General features: G+C 31.2%; 1 protein-coding gene across 2 annotated transcripts; it reads left to right on the top strand.

Moving 5' to 3' along the window:
* The first annotated feature begins 559 nt into the window (after positions 1-559).
* LOC126734280 (A-kinase anchor protein 17A) lies at positions 560-23,248 on the top strand. Of its 2 annotated transcripts, XM_050437830.1 has the most exons (12): positions 569-671; positions 752-1,256; positions 4,140-4,422; positions 4,609-4,728; positions 5,109-5,316; positions 5,375-5,434; positions 11,162-11,330; positions 11,388-11,591; positions 11,667-11,817; positions 16,016-16,231; positions 19,053-19,217; positions 22,908-23,248. In XM_050437830.1, exons 2-12 carry the CDS (start codon positions 890-892, stop codon positions 23,080-23,082), a joined length of 2,118 nt encoding a protein of 705 aa, XP_050293787.1. In that variant the 5' UTR covers positions 569-671; positions 752-889; the 3' UTR covers positions 23,083-23,248. The 2 variants fall into 2 exon arrangements, with proteins under 2 accessions (XP_050293786.1, XP_050293787.1); XM_050437829.1 differs by having other exon boundaries at positions 560-1,256.

Below are 23,248 nucleotides of genomic sequence, written 5' to 3'. Positions count from 1 at the left end.
TTTAAACAAACATCGTTTCCAGGAAACGAAGAGAGGAACGGTTTTAAATGTCTCCAGTTGGCTGATTTATAATGCCAAACTTTATGCTATAGATATTTACTATGTCTAGAGCCTTAATAAAAGTATTTCAGTAAGAAGTGTGTTCATGAATTGCGTTACAATATTAATTTAGTTTGTACCTTTTATACCTATGTCTATTGTGAAAAAAAAGATATATCAGTGTTATTTAATTTTCGTCTTTCGTTTAGATTTTTTTTAACTTTAGGAGCTTATAAATATTGCATTTTATAAACTCTATATTGCTGGGTGAGAGCTGAACCGGGTTTGCCTTATTCTACAGAGTCTACTCCTTTTTAAAAATTAGGTGGAAATGTTACTATGCAAAAATGCAGAAGGCACTGAAATATAATCTTTTTTTTCATTTGAACTATAAATTAATATTTACATTAATTTCTTTGTCCCCTATCTTACTTTGTCTAAAGCTTGGACTAATAAAAGAAGAAGAGAAGAGCTTTGGTCAGAGCTTCTTTAACGCTCAACTGTCATCTGTCATTTTGGAAAAGTCAAAACAAAAAATTTGTTCGGATCACCCGATTTTTTTTTTTAATTTAAATTAAATTATATCTTACAAATTATTAAATAAAAACCTCGCATGGTGTCGGAACCCTGAAGTCTGGAAAGCATTGATAACCTAGACTTTCGCTTGCACCCTTAAGGCAAGAAGAAAGGTCTAATTATGAATGTTTTTCAGAAATGCCCCAACACGTCGGAGCTGGAACCCTTATACCTTCCCCAGCAGTTGTTTTTGCGCCCCATCGCCAAACTCAACATTTCACTACAGCTTCCAAATGTAAAAAAATTAGGAAAAAGTGTATCCCATTGGGAGATTATGGATAAATTAAAGGAGCTGATTAAACCCGATGAGTTTTCTGTTCTCAAAGTCACAAAAACTACTGTCGAGTTTGTAAGGTTCGTGGCCGAAGTAGAAAAAAGATCTAAACTTGAGCGCGTAATTTCAAAAGTGAACAACAAGATGATCAAGCTGAAGGATTTTGCTGAAATGATGAGAGTGAAAGCTGCAGAAGCTCCATCAGAATATCCAAACCGGAGGGTTTGGGATGCCTTTTTTGCAGAGGCAAAAAACATGGATGAAATGAAACCTGGAGAACGTCCAGACACAATGCATCTGTCTAACCTGCCATCCAAATGGTTTATTCCTTACCATTTAAGGAATGAAGATGATGTCACTCCTTCAGGTATGCTATGATGTACTTTTTGTGGTAATTCTACAATATCAAGCCCAACACACTAAAAAAACTAATTGAATACGGTTATTCTAATGATTAATCACATCTCATAGTGAGTGACTTAGTGCATGATAACACTCTCATCCTGTCTAAGAGAAAAATATATATATTGAAATCTACACATATTGCAAAAAACCTTATTATTTTCCCTCAATTTTGACAAAAGCCGATAAACTGCAGAATTACCCTTTTTGTTATGTTATTTTAGTAAAAGTTCTATTCTAATAAGACTGACTTTTGCTAAAAGTGGTTTTATTAGAAGAAGCTGGCAAACCACTGAGACACCTAAATTTTCAAATCAATTTCAGTCAAAGAAAACAAAAATTAGTATTTCAGAAAATGTTTTAATCACAATTGTTAAATTAATCTTTAGTTTTTTTAAATCTTCAAGCTATAGTTTTTTAAGTATTTTATAATTTTTTAAAACTTAATGCAATAGTAAATTATTAAACTTTTTAATTGCATTTTTAATTGGATTGTTGAAGATTATATCAGTTTTCATTTAACTATAAATTTAATAGATATAATTGAGTGTACACATTATGTTTAAACTTAAACTTTCTCTCTAAGAATTTAGTATAGTAAAGTTTGCAGTGTTATGTTTCTAAGATTTTCTTTAGTTTATTTATGCTCTGTTGTATGTTTAATTTAGTAACTAAATCAATATTGAATAATATTTCTAATATTCAAAGTGTATAAAAATCAACTTCTCAATACATGACCTATATAAAAAAAAGTTATCTTAAATCAAACGTGTAAAAGATAATAAAAGTTTAAAACTTAATATTCTTAGATGGATAATCCCTCCTTTTGTAACATGCAAACAGCCTTGCCATTAATCAGTAATAGGTGTGTATACCAATAGAATTCAAAAATAGAATCAAAAATATCTTGTACATGGCACTTTTTGTAAAGGTATATTTAATATTTCTTGATATAATATTTAAAGGTATATTGAATATTTCTTAATATTTTTAAACATGACCTAAATTATTTCCTATATGATCTGATATGTGAACATATGATATGTTCACATATCAGATCAAGTAAGCCATCTAAGTCAGCGGTGAAAAGTGTGCTCTGCAGAGCCCCGGTGCTCCACGAAACCTCTGGTAGGGCTCCTTCAGCAGTCATAATAAATGAATGCATGTATTAAAGTGTATCTATCTTTTTCTATGATTATTAATAAATATTAATTCACATATAACTGCTTTTGCTTTTAGTTTAAACTTTAGGCTTTTGTTAAAAGTTTAGTTTTTTAAAAGGGTTCCGTCACAAAAAAAGTTTGAGTAACACTGATCTAAGCTATAATTTGATGCAAATTTCTCACTCTCGACCTCAGAGACACCATCTATCTCCATGTATTTATCATCATTTCTTGTTAATTTGGATGGCTCCTTGGAGTATTAGTAGCATTCACTTACCTCATGTTCATTGTCCAGCCCACTGTGCCCCAGGTGTGGCCTGGTGGAGGAAATTGCATATCAATTTATGTAGGTGCTCTCCTTCATTAGGGACCTACTTAGGGAGACTGGAGAGGGTGGTCAGCAATGATGATCGGGTTTCAGGTGTTGGCGGAAAGGGACTTTTAGGCCTACCTGCCAGACACTGTCCTCCCACCTAAGTAATAACTACTACCTCATAGTTATTACTTATTTTTAAATTACTGTTGACTGCATTACTTAATTTTAAATGGTGGTTAGTGTGAACAACTTTGGCAGCTCTATTATTTTTTTAAATATTTTCCTTTATAATTATGAATGCCTCTGTGTGCGCTAAAGCTTCTTTCACATGCAGATGAAATTGCTGCCAAATCCAGAATTTTTACTGTTACTTTTGACAATTCTGTGCTGTTACAGAAGCCTTTTCAAAAACTTATGGAAATCTCAGTTGCTGTAATCCATAAAAAAAGTTTAGCAAAGAAGCTTGGCCTTAAAAATTCACCAGAACCAATAAAACAATCTTCATGTTCACATCCCGACATCGTTTTGCAGTTTTATATTATTAAATTTTTTCTATAGCATATCAACCTGGAAAAGAAAGATTAATATAAAATGACAGAAATCATAAATTAATATCTATGTGGAGCTGTTCAGAAGAAATGAGATAAAAAGCTCTAATGGTTGGGTCTAGTAAATTAAAGAATTTATGGACATCACAAATACTAAATTCTTTTCTCTTTCTAATAATCTCTATTACTTTTGTTTTGTTTAACCCAGAGGCAGCATAGTAAAACTTTTAAAAAATGTTCTTCCAGTTCCTTCAACTCTCTAATTACTAGTTATTTGAGTTTTGTCAAAAAACTCGATGGCAGTCGGAACAGGTTTCAAAGATGAAAACTATCTACCTTATCCGAAAACGTGTCGTCCAACGCGTTTGTTTTTTAAAGCTGGATGCTTGTTTCTTATTTGTTCTTGCAAACTCTATTCTATCGCAAGACACATAATTACTTTCTTATTAGCCAAGACAATAACCAACAGATTTTCTCACCACAGATAATTCTAATAAAACTGCATTTTTATTGCAGCCATTCATTCATTAAACATTTCTGTTTGTTAAAAAAATTAGAAGTTTATGGGCATTGTTTAGTATTACAACAAATATTTTTATCATAGTTGTATTTTTGCTTAAAGTGGCCACTCTTTTTTATAGGGTATATTATTGTATACATTTTGGGCAATGGTTTCTGTCTCCTTAAGCCTAGTTCAGATCTATGTTTGCTACAAAATATTTGCATTAATGGTGCAGGAAAAATGGAAGGTTCTGACTTTCTTTCATTTATATATAGAATGACTGCCTATTTTATATTCTATATTTTAATTCTTGTTGCAGAAAAAATTTTCTACCGAGTATTTGAAAAATTCGGCAACATTCGCTATGTAGACATACCAACCTGCGACCCATACCGGAAAAAAATGAAAGATCATATTTCTGGATTGAAATACTCTAGCTTTGATAAGCTAGATTGGTTTGAAGGTTACGTGCAATTTAAGGATTATATTGGATTCACCAAAGCCATGGACTTTTTTCGCGATAAGAAATTGGTCCATAAAGAAGAGGATGGTGAAGTGGAAGTGGAAATTAGAGTTGATTTTGATAAGACTAAACACTTAAGGTAAGAGTTTATTACTTGACAATGTAAATTATGTAGTTAATTAGAAAGCCAGTATAGTGGTATTTAAAAATTATTTAACTTGAGTTGAACTTTGCTTTTTGTAGTATTAATATTGAATAAACCATAATTTTAAATATGAACCCGCTTTAATAATATACATTTTATTTATAAAATAACTAATTGTAGTGATGCATCAATAAGAAGAAGGGAAATTGTCAGAGACAGGCTAGTGAAGAAAGTCATGGAAAAAGAGGAGAGGGATAAGCAAGAACTAGAAGAAAAAAAGAAGCAAGAAGAGGCTGAAAGGTTAGCAAGTTCTATGGTTTACAGACATATTAATTGTGTGAAACCTCTAGAACTTGATTTTTTTATTAATAATTTTAGAGCTAATTATGTTATAAGTATAAAATAGTAAGAAAGTTAAAGGGATTTAAAGTTATAAAATGACATCAAGAATATAAAAATGTATTACTTTATGTAATAGCACAATAATGAGATTTATATTTATTGGTTATTGAAAATGGCCTACATTGAGATTTATTAAAAATATTGTATAATATTGAACAATTAAGAGTATTATTATATTCATTGATTTTCTTGAAAGTAATATTCTACAACATTTTTTTACAACTCTTTATGAAGAAATAGTGATTTAATCATTGTGAGAGGTAAGTGATAATTTATAGAAAAAAGGAAGAGAATTTAAAGGCCCAAAAAGAAATTCGACGACGGATGCGAGAAGAAAAGCGAAAAGCTAAAATTATGAAAAAGTTGGAGATTACAGGATCTGATGAGATCAACGAGAAGATCGCTAGGGAAGAAAAGAAGCTGATCAGAGTACAGAGGAAGCTTGAAGCCATTAGAATTGTAGAAGAGTTATTTAGACGAGTTAAAGTATGTAGTTTCGTTGTAAATATTAAAAGTATAAATTAATTGTTGTTCTTTTCTTTAGGAGAAAAATGAGGGAGAAATGCAGAGGTACGGTAATATTCCTGATCCAAGGGGTGATGAGGTAAGGAATATAATTAGAAATTGATAACAACCTTACAAACTTTCAAGTTAACAGTATGATTATTTTTTTTTTTGGCTGAGAAGAAATCAAGATAAAAATACAGCTTAGAGCATTATTATGCGGGTCTTCTCACTTCAAAGTCAATATTAAAGCACTGGAGTGAATACAGAAATATTAAGCATTTAATAATGACTTTTGCAATCGTAACAGTAATAGGCATTGCAGATATATAATATAAATAAGATTAACTTTTGGTAAAACTGAACATAGCAATAAATAAAATATGTCATCACAATCAGTTTTCTTTTACTTATCCCAATTACTTACTATCTTCAGAGCTTTAAGGTCATTATTTCAATGATCCCATTTTACTTTTTATTTAAGATATTTACTACTTTTGATTCAAAGATAACGCCAATTACTAAAGACGTCAATACTTACTTTTGTTTAAATACTGAAAATGACCTAAACAAACTTCTGTATCCTCTCAACACACTTTGGAGCAATAATTAATAAAACTCATAGTACTGGAACTTTGCAGTGAGTTTCAATGATCTATTCAGCTCCTCTACAAATAAAAATTAGCATTCGTAAAGATCCAAACATAAGAAACATTATAGTTTCGAAGCCTTAACAAATTAATAATTTAAGGCAGAACTTTTGATATCTTGATCAGATGCAGAACTTCAAAAGTGGTGTTTTTTGTCAAAAATAAGGGCATTCGTGACTGCAACAATTATCGTCCCATATCTGTGATTAATAGCTTATGACTGATTTAAAAATCAAAGTAATTGACATTTTGCACCTAACATTTATAAGCCATGAACCAATTTGAATTTAGAAAAGACTACAGCCCCTCACCAGTTTTATTTAGAAAAATATGGCTTTGAAAAATATCTGGACACATTTTCAACCTTTTTAGACTTTTGATTGTCTTACGCATTTATAAGTTCTTCTCGTACAACTTTTAAGAGCGACTCATTAATTGTATTGAGTCGCATATTTATATCTATATTAGATCCAGATCAGTAAGTTTATTTTAATCAATATGATTCAGGGAAACAGACTTTAAAGTATGGAGTTGTGGAATGGATATTGAAGGATCAGTACTGAGGTCCCTATTGTTATCCATTATAATAAAAGATGAGGGAACCAGTACTTGCTGATAACCCAACCTTTTACATAATTTATAATCCTTCGAAATTGACCATCTCAATCAGAAAACAATCAGCTCCAATTGTTTGTGGTCTATACTTTATGTATCCTTAAATAATTCAAGAAAAGCCACAATGTTCAATTGAACCCAAGTTTCTTGGTGTGCACTTAGACTTGACTGGTACAAATTACTTCTGAATAACCTGTCCTCACTACAACTCTTATTCTCACTTCGGGGGTCATTCTTGGCATTCTGATATAGCACTTAGATAAGAATACATAATTTTTGTACTTGGATGCAAAAAGGACAATCGAAATCTATTCAGGGACACATTTAAGGTTTACGCTGGCTAGCACTGTCAAACTTACACTGTTGAGTTAGGTATACTGTTTATACCATTGGTAATCTCTTCTATTTGGTTTAACGGCCTTTCGATGGCAGGTCTAATGGGCCAAATTCTCACCGTCAGTTTAAGTTCCAATTGAAAATCTAGGTGAGACCTATGCTCTTATCCCATCTAAATTTTACGGAATAATCCGTGCCAATATAATTTTCCTCCTATGTATTTTCTTATTGTAAGAGAATGAGGGTATTTTGTACAGCTTCCCTGTTTTTTCAAACTCTGTAGCTTCTTTGTTTCATTAAAGGTAGATCTCTTATAGTTCACCCTTAAATCCTTCACATCGTCTTTCAACGTTGGCTAGGTGGGCAGCCTTTTTATATTTGGTCTTTGCATACTTTTTAAGCTTGATGAGTTGTTTTTTTATATATATTTTTACATTAAAAAAAAGGATCACACATTTATCAAAATCACACATTTAGCCCAAAAAAATACATTTTCAATAGGTCCAAAAAATGTTGAGTGTAAACGAAAACCGAAATATTTTATTGAAAGAATTAACGTCTGATAAATTTTTGAGCTTTACTGATTTCTCTGGAAACTCGTTTGTATACGAAAAACCTTTGAAAATAAAAAAACCCATTGAAAACCTGTTTAAATGATCTGATGCTAGCTTTGCTATATAAGTTTAGATATCCAGTGAAGAGCGTTTTCAAGAAATTTGTATTTCTAGACGTGAAATAACTGTTCTATTATTGCCAAAAAAGGTTATTCACAGGGAAAGGATCAAAAGGATCAAAGAAACATTTTCTTGTACATGCCTACAAGTAAAACGGCACAGGACATTTAATCCTGACGATGTCGAGTTTAAAAATATTGAAATAAATTCTGCTTGGTTTCCTAGTTGTACTCAAAATAGAATTTGTCAATTTAATGACGAAATAAAAAAATATCTATGTCATTATTACAAAAATAACTTACAGAAGTCAGTATAAATAAAATAAGGCAATTGATATCTAGAACAAAGTGACTTAACAGACTTCACAGATGCCAATATATAGGCATCAAAGCATGTACATCTTCAAAAAGTATTAGTAAAGTCAAAAAAGTATTAGTATTTTTTCCACATAGAGCCGATCCAATTTATCAATTAAATTCTTAAACTGTAACTTTAATCAATTCAGTTCAATAATCTTTTATTCAACATACATATAAGCAAAATATAATACTTAAAATTACTGTTTGAATATATGGTAGAAGTTAAGGTAATTAATTTGAACATAATTTTGTGCAAGAATATTATTGAATGGGAGTAAATAGAGCATGGGCTTAACCAAAGCATAGTTTGACTGGTAAAGAGCCCGAGTCTATTTTAGTCCCCCATGTGCGACTTAAATACTACTTACTGACTAAATCTTTTAATTTGGCTAATGTTATTATTTAGTTAGACATTACATAGAGTAAAATCATAATTAAAATAGTACATAAAAAAGTTTAAAGTGGATATATATTTTAAATTACCTATCTAAGCAAATCATTTAAAATTCGCTAAAACTTTTACGGCAAAGAAAGCATAAAAACTGATTCATTAGAAAACAATAATTAAGCAAGGACATCCAATTTATTAGCCTTTAACCTAAAATTACCCTGGTTAATTTTATTTTTTAAATCCAATGGATTATAGTAAAAAGTTTTTTTTTACCTACGTAGTTATTACACCTTTGACCTATTTTTTTATAAAATTTACCGTGAATTTTAATACCGTATATACGGTGGTTATTACTATTTGCTCTTGTATTTATTATATTATTTAAATGTTTGAAGAATTCTTTTTTTTATAAGTTGTAAGAGCGAGGCCTTGTTAAACAATATAAACAAATCCCTTCAGTTATTTTTTAATTTTCGGACAGCATATTTTTTCATAATTATGTAAGGCTATACAGGAAATTGTATCGAAAAGCAATAAAAGCCGCAAAAGATATTTATTATAATAACAGGCTGGCTAATTCTGGTAACATTGCTAAAGAAACATGGTCTATTGTTAACGAATTAAGAAATAACCCTTCTTTGACTAGCACTATCCTCTCTTCACCTGAGAATCGATTACTTTGTAAACGTGGTTAAAAACCTAATGACTACTAAATCCCCCCTTCTCATGATCCACTTTTATATCTCTCTAATGAAAACTTACATAGTTTCTTTTTTACCCCTGTACTAATAACAGAGCTTCAAAGTACAATAAATGAAATAAGAAACAAATTATCATCTGGTACAGATGGTCTTACTCTAAAAATGGTCTCAAATCCGCCTGATAACACCTTAAACCATCTGAGAAACCTAATTAACAAATCATTTCAAAATGGGGTCTATCCTAACTGCCTTAAGACTGCAATAATTATTCCCTTGCATAAAGAAGGAGATAAAGAGCAAGCTTCAATCGCTCTCCTTCCAACATTATCGAAGATCCTGTTTAAATATAAAATACTAACTTCCCATCAATTTGGCTTCTTGAGTAATAAATGCACTAATGATGGTATGTTCTCCCTTTTTAACAGTGTTTACTCTAGTATAAACAGTCATCATTCAACAGCAACTATTTTCTGTGATTTCTCCAAGACTTTTGATTGTGTAAACCATACTATCTTGATAAACAAATTACAGCACTATGGGTTCAGAGGAACGCCTCTTGAATGGTTTAAGTCCTATCTTAGCTACAGAAGTCAGCTTGTTAAGGTTGATACGACCATGTCTTCTAGCAGACCAATAGAATGTGGGGTACCTCAAGGTTCAGTTCTGGACCCAATTCTGTTTCTGCTGTTTATTAATGATATGGCCCATCTTAACATTAGCGGCAAAATCTGTCTCTTTGCCGATGATACTAGCTTTACATGGAGCAATCCGGATGTTGCGGCACTTCATGCAACTATTGCTAAAGACCTTATCAACATTAAATCGTGATGCGATTCGAATCTTCTCTGCTTAAACATCTCAAAAACTAAAGTCTTATCTTATAAAGGTACTATCCAACCCTTTGTGAAATGAATCAAATCAACCATCTGTGAAACTTTTGGGACTTATTGTTGACAGCTCTTTGAAGTGGGAATTACATATCGATGTTTTATCTAAAAAAATTAAGTTCAGCTTGTTTTGCCATAAGATCAGTTTCCAGGGAATTAAATCTTTCGTCATCAAGAACAGTGTATGCCCTTTTTGAGTCCCATTTTCGTTACGCCTTTCCATTCTGGGGCACATGCTGTGTGACTCAGTTTGAGCGCATTTTTAAACTACAAAAGAGAACGGTTCGCTATCTACTAGGACTTGATAGTCGAACTCATTGCCAAGAAATGTTTAAAAGATTTAAAATATTAACTCTTCCATCTTGAATCTATTTGCTTGGTTCGCAAGCATATATCAGAAATTCCTAGACCATCTCGCAATTATCCACTTCGAATCGCAGAGCATGATCTTTATGTGCCAATCCCAAGGTCAGAATTAATAAAAAGGCCTATTCTTTACGGAGCTAAAATGCACAATCATCTGCCTTTGGAAATTAAATCATTGACATCTTTTCCTTTCGCGATGCTTTGAAATCATATTTACTGGAGAGAGCTTTATATGCCGTAGATGATTTTTTTTGTATTAATTTTTGAGTATCATGCATGCACTGGCTAATTATTAAATTTTTTACGATGTAGAATAGCAATATTTTGTATTGCTAAATTTCTATAAAATTTTTTATGACTTTTTAAACATTGTATTAATGTTTTTGACTGTTTTTGTTACTTTTTTTTTATTTTACTTTCTTGTTACTATTTGTATTTACTTTCCTACTTTTACTTTTCCTCCCTTACTTTTTACATTTAGTATAAGAAATTTGACCAGGTACATTTATGTCTTTTGTACCCAGTTTTCTATATATTTATTTAGTACTTGTATTTTGGTTTCCATATTTGTATGTTTTGCTTTTTATGTATAGCTTTGTCTACAAAATTTTTAAAATTTTTTGACAATAAAGCATATTTAATTCTTTTGATTGATTGATAATAATCATTACAATAATGCGATCAAAGGATATCTTATGCAAAATGTTTATTTTTTTCATTGGAGGTCAAATGCTTCAAATAAAATTTTATTATTTTTTTTTAACACTTTAAACTACTTTACTTTTAATGCTTTTTCTTTGACTTATAAAAACACAGAATTACAAGTATATACTTATATTACATTTTAGGTAAAAAGACTTAAAAACATGAGAGAGCTCGACTATCTGAACCAGAAAGAGAAATTACATAACGCAGTCAAAGGGCGAGTGATGCTAAAAAGTATTCTATCCAATGATGTTAAAACAAAAAGATTTTCTGATTCCTCCGATTCAGAACCATCTTTAGATGGCGATCCGAGTAAGATTAATGACATTTAACTGATTCACCTCAAATCCTAGCAATCTTATTTATTAGGAGAAAGACGAGGACCGCAAATGCCCATGAGAAATCATCTGGGCCACCCAGCAAATATGATCTTCGATGGTGGTCACGGGCCCCCTCCTGCCTCAGTATACGGTTTTCCTTATCCTCCGATGTTTCATAATCCATATGTAGCTCCTTCGATTTATCCAGATATAGATATTTACGCTGTGTACCGGGGTGGTCCTAGAGGTAGAGGTGCGCGATATACTTAAAAAAATGTTTTCAGCAATATTGTTAATATTATATAACGACCTATTATATATATCATAGGTCGTGGTAGAGGAAGAGGTGGCCAAAGAGGTAGAGGCGGAGGACCACCGGGAGCAAGAGGTCCCTACCCTCAAGAAATTTATGAACCATATTCTGCCAGATATTACAATAAAAATGCTCAAAGTCAACATGACGATAGGGTTAGGCACAAGTAAGTCAGTTTTATGTTTCAGAGGCAAGTTACAAGTTAGTTAGTTATATTAGTCATTAGTGTTTAAATATTTTAAATGTTTATATTACATTATTTTGTAAACCTTGTGTTTTTTAAACTAATAGATTTGGGTACACCATATCTTGAACATTCAAAAATTTGTTTTATACCAATAAATATGACCATTGAATTATCATTGCTGACTAATCCACAAAAAAACAAACCAAGCAATTCTTTACTCATGTTGTGATATTGATTTCTCTATAGCACACATTTCAGTTGATAATATCAAAGTCGAATGGTCCTATGAAGTTAATAATCTTGGATTCCAAACTAAACTTTAATACTCATGTTCACAACATCTGCATATTAGAAATTAAAATCAATTTATGAATTTCGGAATATCTTGCCAAGCTTTGTTAAAAAACTGATTTCCGAACCCTTGGTTCTTTCAATACCTAATTACCTTGATGTAGTGTATGTACCATTTCTAACAATTTAGAATTACTATCGGATTCAGAAGTTGCTCTGCTAGTGATATAAACAAAGTTACTATAGGGCAACACATTAGTGGTCATGTTGAGGAGTTTTTTCTATACACTATAGCTGAACGAACATTATGTTCATTTAAGTTGTCCAATACACAAATTGACATTAACTAAGCAGCCTCTTTACTTACACGCACTTGTTATAAGAAGAGCTAATACACGCTCTGTCGCCTTGGAGATAAATTGTGTATACTTAGACACAAAACTAAATTATTTAAGTCATGCTTCATGTTTTAAAAAGTCAAGTGTACCTGTTTTTAAAAATAATATTTAAGAAAAAAGTTTTTCACAATTTGTTAGGAATTTAAGATGCTATGATTTAGATTTATGTATTTTGTTCCTTTCTGTTATACATAAATTTCGTTTATCATGGTGTTATGAAAATACACCTATGGTTGGCACTTTTTACCTTTATAGACAAGATTTGTTTATAATAAAGATGTTGTTTTTTTTAATTTGGTAAATTGGTCTCTTTAAATAATAAGCCACTGGGATACAATCGACTATAAAACAAAGTATGAGATCTATGTTTCAGATCATACTTTGAAAATATGTTTGCGGGTAATAATTAATAGTGATATACTTACATGTACTTGATTTGTGAGACTTTGAGTATACTTTCTCTTCCTCTGGTCATATATCTAATAGTCTCTTTGAGAATAATGAATGATTATTTTGAATTACATGAAACATCCCAAGGGGTGATGTTGTACAATAAGAGAAGTGGTAGGGCACTACTTGTCTTAAGTATGTAATAAGTCTACATATCTTATGTACGCATGACAGGAATTTATCTCCTATCTAGTTCAATCATCATCAACCCTTATTTAACATTCTAAATGTAACAAACTTAGTTTTTTCTGGGTTGGAAGCTAGAAGCTAAGAGTAACTTATGTCAAAGGCACCAGTCCAAGTTCGATCTCGATTTTAGACGACAGTAAATTGAATTGGGTGGATAATAGGCAGCCAAGAGCGCTGCTGTGCATTTAAGCTTCCTGATAGACCCGTCATGTCCCAAGCCGAGTTATCATTACCCAGATATTTGAACCAAACGCGCGTGAGTGCTGGGCAGTCTACGGTCACTTGGTATGCAGTTTCTTCCCTCCTCTCAACAACCACAGCGTAAGAAACAGTGTCAAATGCCTTTGAAAATTCAAGAAAAATTGCCTTATACTTATTGCTAAAACTATGCAACGACATGGACAGTACTAAGCCTGAAACCAAATTGAGTTTTAAAGTAAATTTTATTTTCCTGAAAAGCTTATAATTAGTTTTTTTCTCAGTCTTCTGATTTGTAAATAGGAGTAACAGGTAAAGTTTTAAAAATAGAGGGATAGACTCCAGTATTAAATCTTTCACGCGCTTAAGCGACTCAGCAGTCATTTCATCCTTGCTTCCCACTGAGCCATTTATAATAGAATTATACTGAAATGAATTATTTAATATTTGCTAGGTGTACAGTTATTAAATTTTTTCGCTTAAACCCTAATTCTACTAGCCAATTTATATTTTTATTTGCGAGTTCTTTTATATTCTGCCAAAGTTTCTTAGGATTTTTAAAGTGTTAAGAAAAAATACCCTTTTTTCCACTGTCTATTTTTCTACTCAGACTGGAATAAATTGCTAAAAGTTTATTTTATTAGCAATTGTGTTATACTTATTACCGACCAAAATATCTTGTCATACGTCCCTCCCATGTCTCCACAAGAAGGTGGTAAACTTCTTCTTATCCAACTTATGGTTAAATGTTATAGAATAAAGTTTTGTAGAATTTAATTTTATGTTCAGAAGAATTGGATAATAATCTGATATACAGTAGTGGCCAAAAGTAGATAGACAAAGTATTATTTTCATGAATTTCATGAAGATTTACCCACAGGTCCCCTAGATTTTAAATTATTGTTATTTGTAAGGCGGTCTATAAAAAGATACCAATAAATTTCAGTTAAATATTTTGCTTGCTATCAGATAAAGCAATAATATAAATATAGCTGGTCAAAAGTAGAGAGAACAAAAACAATTTTGGAATTATTTTTTGTCTAGATATTTATAAAATAAAATTAGTATAGTATTGCTTCTCTTTAACTCAAGGTGCAACATGCCACGCGGAATTAGATTCTCTCTTGATTTAAGACAACGCATTATTAATACATATCGCGCGGGTGATCTTCAAATTCATATCGCTCGTAGATTTGATGTTAAAAGAAAAGCTGTTTCGGCAATTATCAAAAGATATGAAAGGACAGGATCATTAGAGCCAAAAAATAAATCTGGTCTACCAAAAAAAAAATGGATATTATTAGCTGTACGCAAATTGAAACAAATTAGCCAGAATAACCTTTTCATGACTTCTCGTCAAATTCAGATAGAATTACAGGCTCTAGGGATTTGTAATGTGTCCTCAAGGACTGTAAGACGAAGGTTGGTAGAAGAGAATCTATTTGCACGTAGGTCAGCAAAAAAACCATTGCTTTCAAAAAAGAATCGCTTAGCCCGATTTGAATTTGCCCGTCAGCATATACACTGGACAAAGCATGAATGGAAACGTGTTTGCTGGAGCGACGAATCGAAGTTTAATTTGTTTAATTCCGATAGAATTCAATATGTTAGACATCCTTCTGGCCAGCGTCTGAATCCCAAGTACACAAAACGCACAGTTAAGCATAGAGGTGGATCAGTGATGGTTTGGGGTTGCTTCTCAGGTTATGGAATGGGCCCGTTACATCGCATAGAGGGCATAATGGACAGGTTTATGTACCGGGATATTCTCAGAGATGTTATGTTGCCCTATGTGGAAGAAAATTTACCATTGAGATTCCAATTCCAGCAAGATAATAACCCGAAGCATTCCTCCAAAATTATGAAGCAATTTTTCGAAGAAGAAAAAATACCAGTTTTAAAATGGCCATCCCAGTCACCCGATCTTAATCCCATCGAAAATTTATGGGAAATTGTAGATCGTGGTATTAGGGATACAAACTATTCAAATAAAGGTGAATTATTCGAACCGGTACAACAGAAATATTGGTTTTAAACTCATAGACAATCTTATTGAATCAATGCCACGTAGATGTGAGGCTGTAATAGACAATAATGGGTATTTTGCAAAATACTAATATTGTATGGTTTAGTTTGCAATTAAAAAAAAATACTTCCAAAAAAAAGAGTATTGGTTATTTTTTAAATTTGTCTATCTACTTTTGTCCAACGTATATTTAGTTATTCTTATTATTTACCAAATTAGGTGATTGTTTCTAAAGAATGTTTTATTATTTTTATACATGTTTATGCTGCCCATAATATACTTAAATATCTTTATTATAGAATTTTTATTTCCTTTGATTTTTTAAAAAAACCATTTGTCTATCTACTTTTGGCCATTACTGTACCTACTACTTTCTAGTATTGTCGCACATTTCATCTATTCATCCTAATTACTTCTGATCTCAACATTAACTCAGTCTTTGCATAGAGAATCAACCCACTAATCGTTTTTGCTTTCGTTAAATTATATTTATATATCCGAGAAAACTGATCTAAACTGCGAAAAATATGGATCTAGTATCTGGGACATTTTTTGATAAAAGCGCGTCCGCAAATTATTAAGGTGTACGCAGTACGATTATCATCGGCTTTTTATAATTTTTCAGATCTCGCAGTTATTCTCCAAGAAATTCATCTCAAAAATACCGATCCCGTTCCAGATCTAAAAGTAGACGACGCACTTATAGCCGATCAAAGAGTAGGAGTTATTCTAGGACCAGAAGATCTAGGAGTAGGACTCGTTCAAGATCGAGAAGACATTCTGATAGACGGCACAGCCGAGATAGTAGAAGCAGGTCAAGAAGCCATAGAAGAAAATCCAGGTATATTTTTAGTTTCAATGTTATAACTATAAACATCATGTACTTCTTGCAGTAGCAAAGAGATTCAGGCGAATAATCACAGTTTTAGGACAAATAAATAAAAAGCTTTTTTTTGAGAAGGTTGTTTAAAGAAGAAAGTTTTTTAGAATAAATTTTGACGCATAATATTTTATTTCAAATTAAATCAAAATAGCTTTAATGTCAAAAGATCTAACACTCTCATTTATAAAGCTACCGAAAATGAAAAATTATAATTTTATATTTAAACAAAAATATTAAAAAAGAAGATAGAATAATCTAATAAAAAATTAGATCAATCTAAAGAGAACCAGAAAGAAATGCTGTGTTATGGATAAAATTGTGAAAATTTTCAGCTGGAGAGTAGTTGGATGAAGGTCAGTAGAAAATAAGAAAGAGAAGCCCGTTTTCGTATTTATATATCGAGTACTCAGCAATTTATATTGTCATCCTTACGATGCTCTTTTTTTAAACAGCAAGTTAGTTACAGTTAAAAAAAACAATAATATACAAAATTAGGATATGTAGGGCTCAAAAGTCAATCAGTGTAAGTGATTCTTTCTTAATAATTGAGTTTGGTATTACAGATTTTTTTTAAATGTTAAACCTTTCACTAGATAAAACCCGTTATAAGTTTATTTGAGATTAATTTATTAATTAAAAATGATTGTTTTATGGATGAATTTATTAAATAAAAATGATTTAAATTGAAAAATATTCTTAATTCAAAAACTGTTTAAATCACTCACGAATGGATCATGATAGATATATTTATTGTAATAGTAGATCAGAATGACCTTGTGAAAGTAATTTATCTGATTTTAATGGCTGATAACACATCTAAACAGGAATGTAATAAATTATCATATATTATGATAGATGGTACAGTATAAAATATTAAACTAAGATAGTCACTACTAAAACTCGGTTTAAATCCAGAAATTACAAATAACAATCATATTCATTTAAAGTAGTACTCGTAATCCTGAGTCAGGAGGAGTTTATATTGACAAAAATGTAGGCATAATACAGCATCTTAATAGAAAAATCAATAATAAAGATAGAAAAGCTAATTAGCTATACATAAAGTGGCTTAGATCTTCCAAAAACGGACCGGAAACTATGTTTCATAAAAAACTACATAACATATGATTGTCCTTTTAATGAATGTGTATGATTTTTATGATCCTTTATTGCAAAAGCTTCGGTAAAGGAAAAATGACCTAATTTCTGTAATTTTGTTTAAAAGCCCCTCTACTCAAATTGCAAACGCATTTTACAAGTTAAAGTTGGTATCGGTGAGTGACGATTGTGATAATAATAAGACTGATTTTTTATTTAATTTTAGTAAATGGAAAACATTCCCTTTAGGGATGTTTTCCTTTTTAATTCAAGTTTATTTTAAAATTTACTTTTATTTTACTGGATAAGTGATTATACTATACAAATCATAAAGGTATTCGAACACTTTATTTTATTTAAAGCTTGATATGGAGCTATAAGAACCTTATTAAGAATATTAATTCGAACCGAATTAGGAAATCCTGGAAAACTAATTGGAGATGACTAAATCTATAATACCTTTCTTACAGCTCATGCCTTTATTAGGTTTATCAGTATTTTATGCCTCAAAAAAGTGAATCATTTTAATTAATTATTTTAAATAAAACTAAGAGGTTAATAATATAAATCAACGTAGTCTATATAATAACTTAAATCTAAGCCTTTGTAGAACAGTCTTTATTCTGTACTACTGGCTGACATCCTCTTAGTATACAGTCAACTAGATGTCAACATGTTAGTACATGTATTGAAACTAAGTCCTTTGAATCTCGTGCCACAATAGTTGTTAATTTGCTATTTTTTGCCAGCGTGGCTCTGTTTTGCCTTTTTTTAACGGTTTTCAATCGCATTCAAATCCTGGAGGGAGCTGTGAAGTCCATCTTAAGACAGTTTTCCTCTCGAACCACTGCTTTACTATTGGATTATTTTCTTGTTGATAGACCCAGTGCAAACCTATACTATCTTTGGCGTAAGGCAGCATGTCTCTGAGATTCTTAAGTATGTTACTTTGATCTTTTTCTCTTTCAAACCACCCTCATACTTTAATGTTATCATCACCATGCTTTACTGTACCCAAAGTGTTCCTTGAATTGAATTCTTCATTAAATACATTTCCACATTTATATTTCCTATAGTAATTAATTTTTGGCCCCTCGCTACAAAGAGTGTTTTTCCAGTTATGTGGTAAACTTTTACTGCAGTTGGTTTTGCAAAATTCTAAATGCAGTGATTTCTCTTAATTTTCCGAGCATCTCTTGTTGTATACTTCATCTTAAGCAGGAATCACTGAATCAGCACAGACCTGCCAACCCGGCCGGCCGTTTAGCAAATAACCTCCTCGAAGAAAGGGCGCTTACTAGATTGTAAACCAATCTTTAAAGATCAGTAAATATAAGTGTATTATATTACTTACTAATATTACTTACTTCATTTTTATAAATTACTTTTGACCACTCTTATTTTATTAGCCATCTCTATATTTTATTGTAAATACAAGTTAATGTTGTACCTTTTTTAATTCCGAAAACCTAAGCATAATATTTCAAATATGAATTAAAAATCATAAATTAGGAATCGAATAATAAAATATAATTTTTTCATTATTCTAGCCTAGAAAAAAAACTGATGAAAAATGAAACGCGCATAAACACGTCATCTCAAACAACGCGTGTTTTCTTTAGAGGTTCTAAACTTGTGATTATCTACTACTTAACTTGGTTTAATAACTTTTTTTAAATAGATCTCGGTCCAGAGACCGCAGTCGATCTCGAAGCCGTTCAAAGGAGCGAGAATCAAGAGACAATAAAAGATCAAGAAGTAAAAGTAGTGAGAGACGGCGTCAACGATCGAGAAGTAAATCAGGTGAACGTGGAACCAATGATAATAAACGAAAAAGCCGGTCAAGGTGAGCCTATTTTTTGCGTTTTTAGAATTGTGATTAATTCCTTATGCAGTTTAACTCCCAAATTATTTATAAAACGCGCCTGATAGTGCTGAGGCTCAACTGATAAAATTAAAGTTAAAGTTTATTTAAATGCTAAAAAAATTGAGTTTGTTATACACTGCTCTTCTTTCTAAAATCTTGGATATTTCGAGTGCAGAAGAGATCCTACGAATGTAGTTTTACCCAGAAGTATCTGAAAATTCCCGCTAGCACTGTAAGAATGATCTGTTTTCCTCTTTATGATTAATTCCAATTCCACCCCGGGGAAAAAGTGACATTTTTGACGAAAATTAAATAATTTCGTGAATAAATTCTTTAACCATTCAGTTTTTTATTACAATTTTGCAAAAGTCGACACATCCAAAGATTTTTCGACGCAATGCCTGGAAAAAAACTAATTACCATTTAGTAAAAGATCGATTCTTTGACATAAATGCCCTTTAAATAATTTCATGTGTAACTTACCATGTTTTTCATTATAGAAATAGAGAATTATAGAATATATTTAAATGCATATCTGTAAGTAGATCCTTTTGTAGGCTGGCTCAGAAACTTGTTTTAATTAAATGTGATGTTCGATATATTTTATTTGGTCATTATAATGTAATCTTCAATTTTTACTCATGATTATTTTAATTTTTATTGTAATACTTAGTTTAACTTGATAATTATCACAATTATATTTTTTTGATATGTTGGTTACAGTTAAATGAAATCAAATTGTTTCGAGAGTCAATTTAAAAAAGATTAAATGAGCCTTTCATTATATACTTCAAATAGACTTTTTTCTTTAGCTAAAAAGTTTGTTAGTCTATTATTAATACCTTTTCGTCTTTACATGTCTTTACACTCAAAAGAGTACAATTGATACACTCAATAATTTTTTCCCTTAACTCCTCTAAATATGTAATATTTTGTAATGTCTACAAAATCACATTAATTGGTCATTAAAAGAGCCATATCCCTAAATACTTGCTCAAACATTTAGCTTTTAAGGATAAAATTTTTTTTGGGTAAAATTTTTAAAGCTTCTGGGCTTATTTTCCTGTGACCAATAGCAAGCATTGGAAGGATTGCGTTTAATATAAAGGGTCCTGCAGCAATGCGTCGGTCTTCCATAAAACCTAAAAAAAAAAGTTAAAATTTTCTAACTTCATAAAATTTTTTGCCAGACATGACAGCGCATCTCTGGTAATATTTTGAAATATACAGCGTGCTTTAAAAAAATGTGACGATATAAGCAGCATTTTTTTAATGTTGTGCCATTCTTTTTATTTCATTTTTGGACCCCCTTAGGCTACTTAGTATATGCGCTAAATATGGCTACTTTGTCATGCGCAGCTTGACTGCAATAATTTTTTTACAAGAAAAATTAAGAAATCACTACATCATAATTTTATCTTGACATCAGAAATCTCAATGTAATGTCAATATTAGGTTAAATTCGGATTCTAGAAGAATGGAGGATTACTTGGTTTTTGCTGTCGTATACATCATGTCGTAATTAGAATTAATAAATGAACTATTTTTATTATGTAAACATATTAGCTCTCTTTAGTCATATTACACAAGCATATTAAAAATATTAATTATTTTATTATTATTACATCAAGTGTTCTGAAAACTTCTTTCTACTTCATGAAACATTTGTAATGTTACTTGAGCAAACGCATCTTATATTCTTTGCTGCTTGTCTACTGCCGTTGTAGGTAAATTTCTATAAACAACTTCCTTTATAAAACCCTATAAGAACAAATCTAATTTTATTAATTCAGGCGATCTGGCTGGCCAGTTAATAGGTCCATTGCTTCCAATCCATTTTTCTCCAAATGTCACATTCAAATGTTCAGTGACATTTCTAGAAAAATGTGTAGGAGCTCCGTTCTATTGAAACCACATTCGGTTTCTAGTAATTAATGGAACATTCGCAAGTAATCTAGGAGGTTCCTTTTGTAAGAATTGAATATACATTTCTCCACTAAGGTGACCATTAAAAAAATACAGACCGATAACAGTGCTTCCAATAATTCCACCTCACACATTTAATGACCACCTATGCTGGTAGGCCGCATGAAATAAGGGTTTTCGGATAAATAATAGTGAAAGTTATGTCTATTTATTGATCAATTTTTTAGAAAGACGTGGGGACGTTTTGTAATTTATTTCTGCTCCAAATACAAAATTCAAGTCGGTTTTGTATATCTCTATCAAAAAGTGCTTGGTGTTTATCTTGATCATTTTTAAAATTCGTTGCACTGATCTTTCACTTATTCCAACTGTCTTCCGATATTTGCGTGACTATCTTCGGTTACCCTTAATAACACATCTAACTCTTGCTCCTGATTAGTAATGACTACTATTCTTTCTTCTACCTTTGGGTAACAAACATTCCCTGTATTTACAAATCTCGCTAATAAACGTCTAAAAGATTTTTGATAAGGCGCGTATTACAGATACATGCATATTGATGCTCTTAACATTCGAGAGGCTAAAAGGCAATTCTTTTCACATTCACCCAACACAAATATCATGTCAACAAGTTCGTCCTTGCTGAAATGCATTTTATATGTAATTTTCGTTTAGAAATCTTTTGAACAAAATCTCCTTTTTCCGAAATTTACATAACTCGATACTAAGTTGATACTTTACAAAAAAATACTATTAAAATACCTATTTTATTAAGAATGCAAATTTCCTGCTGCTTATTTAGAAATTTTATTTCTACAGATAATTATCGTGAATATTTTAAAAACGACCAAATTCTTAGATAAAATGGTAACAAGGGTAAATAGAACAATGGTAACAAATGGTAAATAGAACTAACTTGGCAATTTAAAGGCCAAAAGGGGTATTCTACTGTTACCATCCTCATTTCTTGTATGGGGCTGTCTCTTGAGTGCTTTTGAAAAGGGTTTGATAGAGTGAATTTTGCCCTTAATAGCAATTGCTTAAAGCAAGCATAATTTAGCAAAGTTTCCACTGTGGGGTTTTGGCTTAAATATGATTTCTTGGCTAGAGTTATTTGCTTGAGAGATCTCATTTGGGTCCGTTGCTCTTGAACCTGTATATTAATGACATTCCAATATTTACGACAGATTTGCTAATGATCTTAAATTGTTTTTAGTTATTAAATTCATTTGTCAATATCAGTTATTGCGAAAGGATTTGTCCAGGATTTGTGAATGGGTAATCTGAATGACTTGAATCTATCGAAGTGTAATTCCTATTTATTTTTCTAGGTCACACAATCCAGTTTTGTTCAATCATAGCATTGGTTCTACTGTGTTAAAAAGAGTAACGGAGATAAAAGATCTTGGCGTTATTTTGGATCTTAAAATTATTGGACATATTGATTACGAATCAATTTTATCTATGTTGTCGATGGACGCATCGACAACATAGATAAAATTGTTGTAAATTAAATGAAAAAATGATAAATTAAAATTAATGTTTAAATTTTGTAAATTGGTTAATACCGTTAATAGTAATAAAGTAAATTAGTAATAAATAGCTTCAGCAGCGGTGTAGAATGCCATACTGGGATGCCGGACAGGCTTTGGCCAGTAAAGACGCCGGACGCTGATGTCGTTTTTATTGCTTTATAGGTAATTCGCATCCGAACCACCTAGCTTTATTCATATTTTCTTCCAGATCACGCGAATCTATAGACTCCTCGAAATTTAAAACGCCAAGGCAGCTGTTAAAAGAACGACAGCAACAAAAAAGAAGTAGAAGTAAGTCTTGGTCACTTCCAAAAGACGGGGAACAAGCTGAAAAGTCCTGGTCAGGGAGTCCAAACAAAAAGGAAGATGATAAAAGTGTTTGAACAAATACGAGTAGTCTTTAAGTTGAATTATTTGTTGTTTTTTTTTTAATTTGAAGTATTTGTTATAAAATTTTGGAGTTTTTGATGTTTAGTTTAAAGTAATTAGGATAAAATTAACAAAACTAAAAATATTGTTATGGATAAATAGAATTGTGGTATAAATTGA

Source organism: Anthonomus grandis, chromosome 3, assembly GCF_022605725.1.
Source record: "Anthonomus grandis grandis chromosome 3, icAntGran1.3, whole genome shotgun sequence".
Taxonomy (NCBI): Eukaryota; Metazoa; Arthropoda; class Insecta; order Coleoptera; family Curculionidae; genus Anthonomus; species Anthonomus grandis.
The sequence above is the reverse complement of the archived record's forward strand: the minus strand, read 5'-3'. Positions and strand labels throughout refer to the sequence as shown.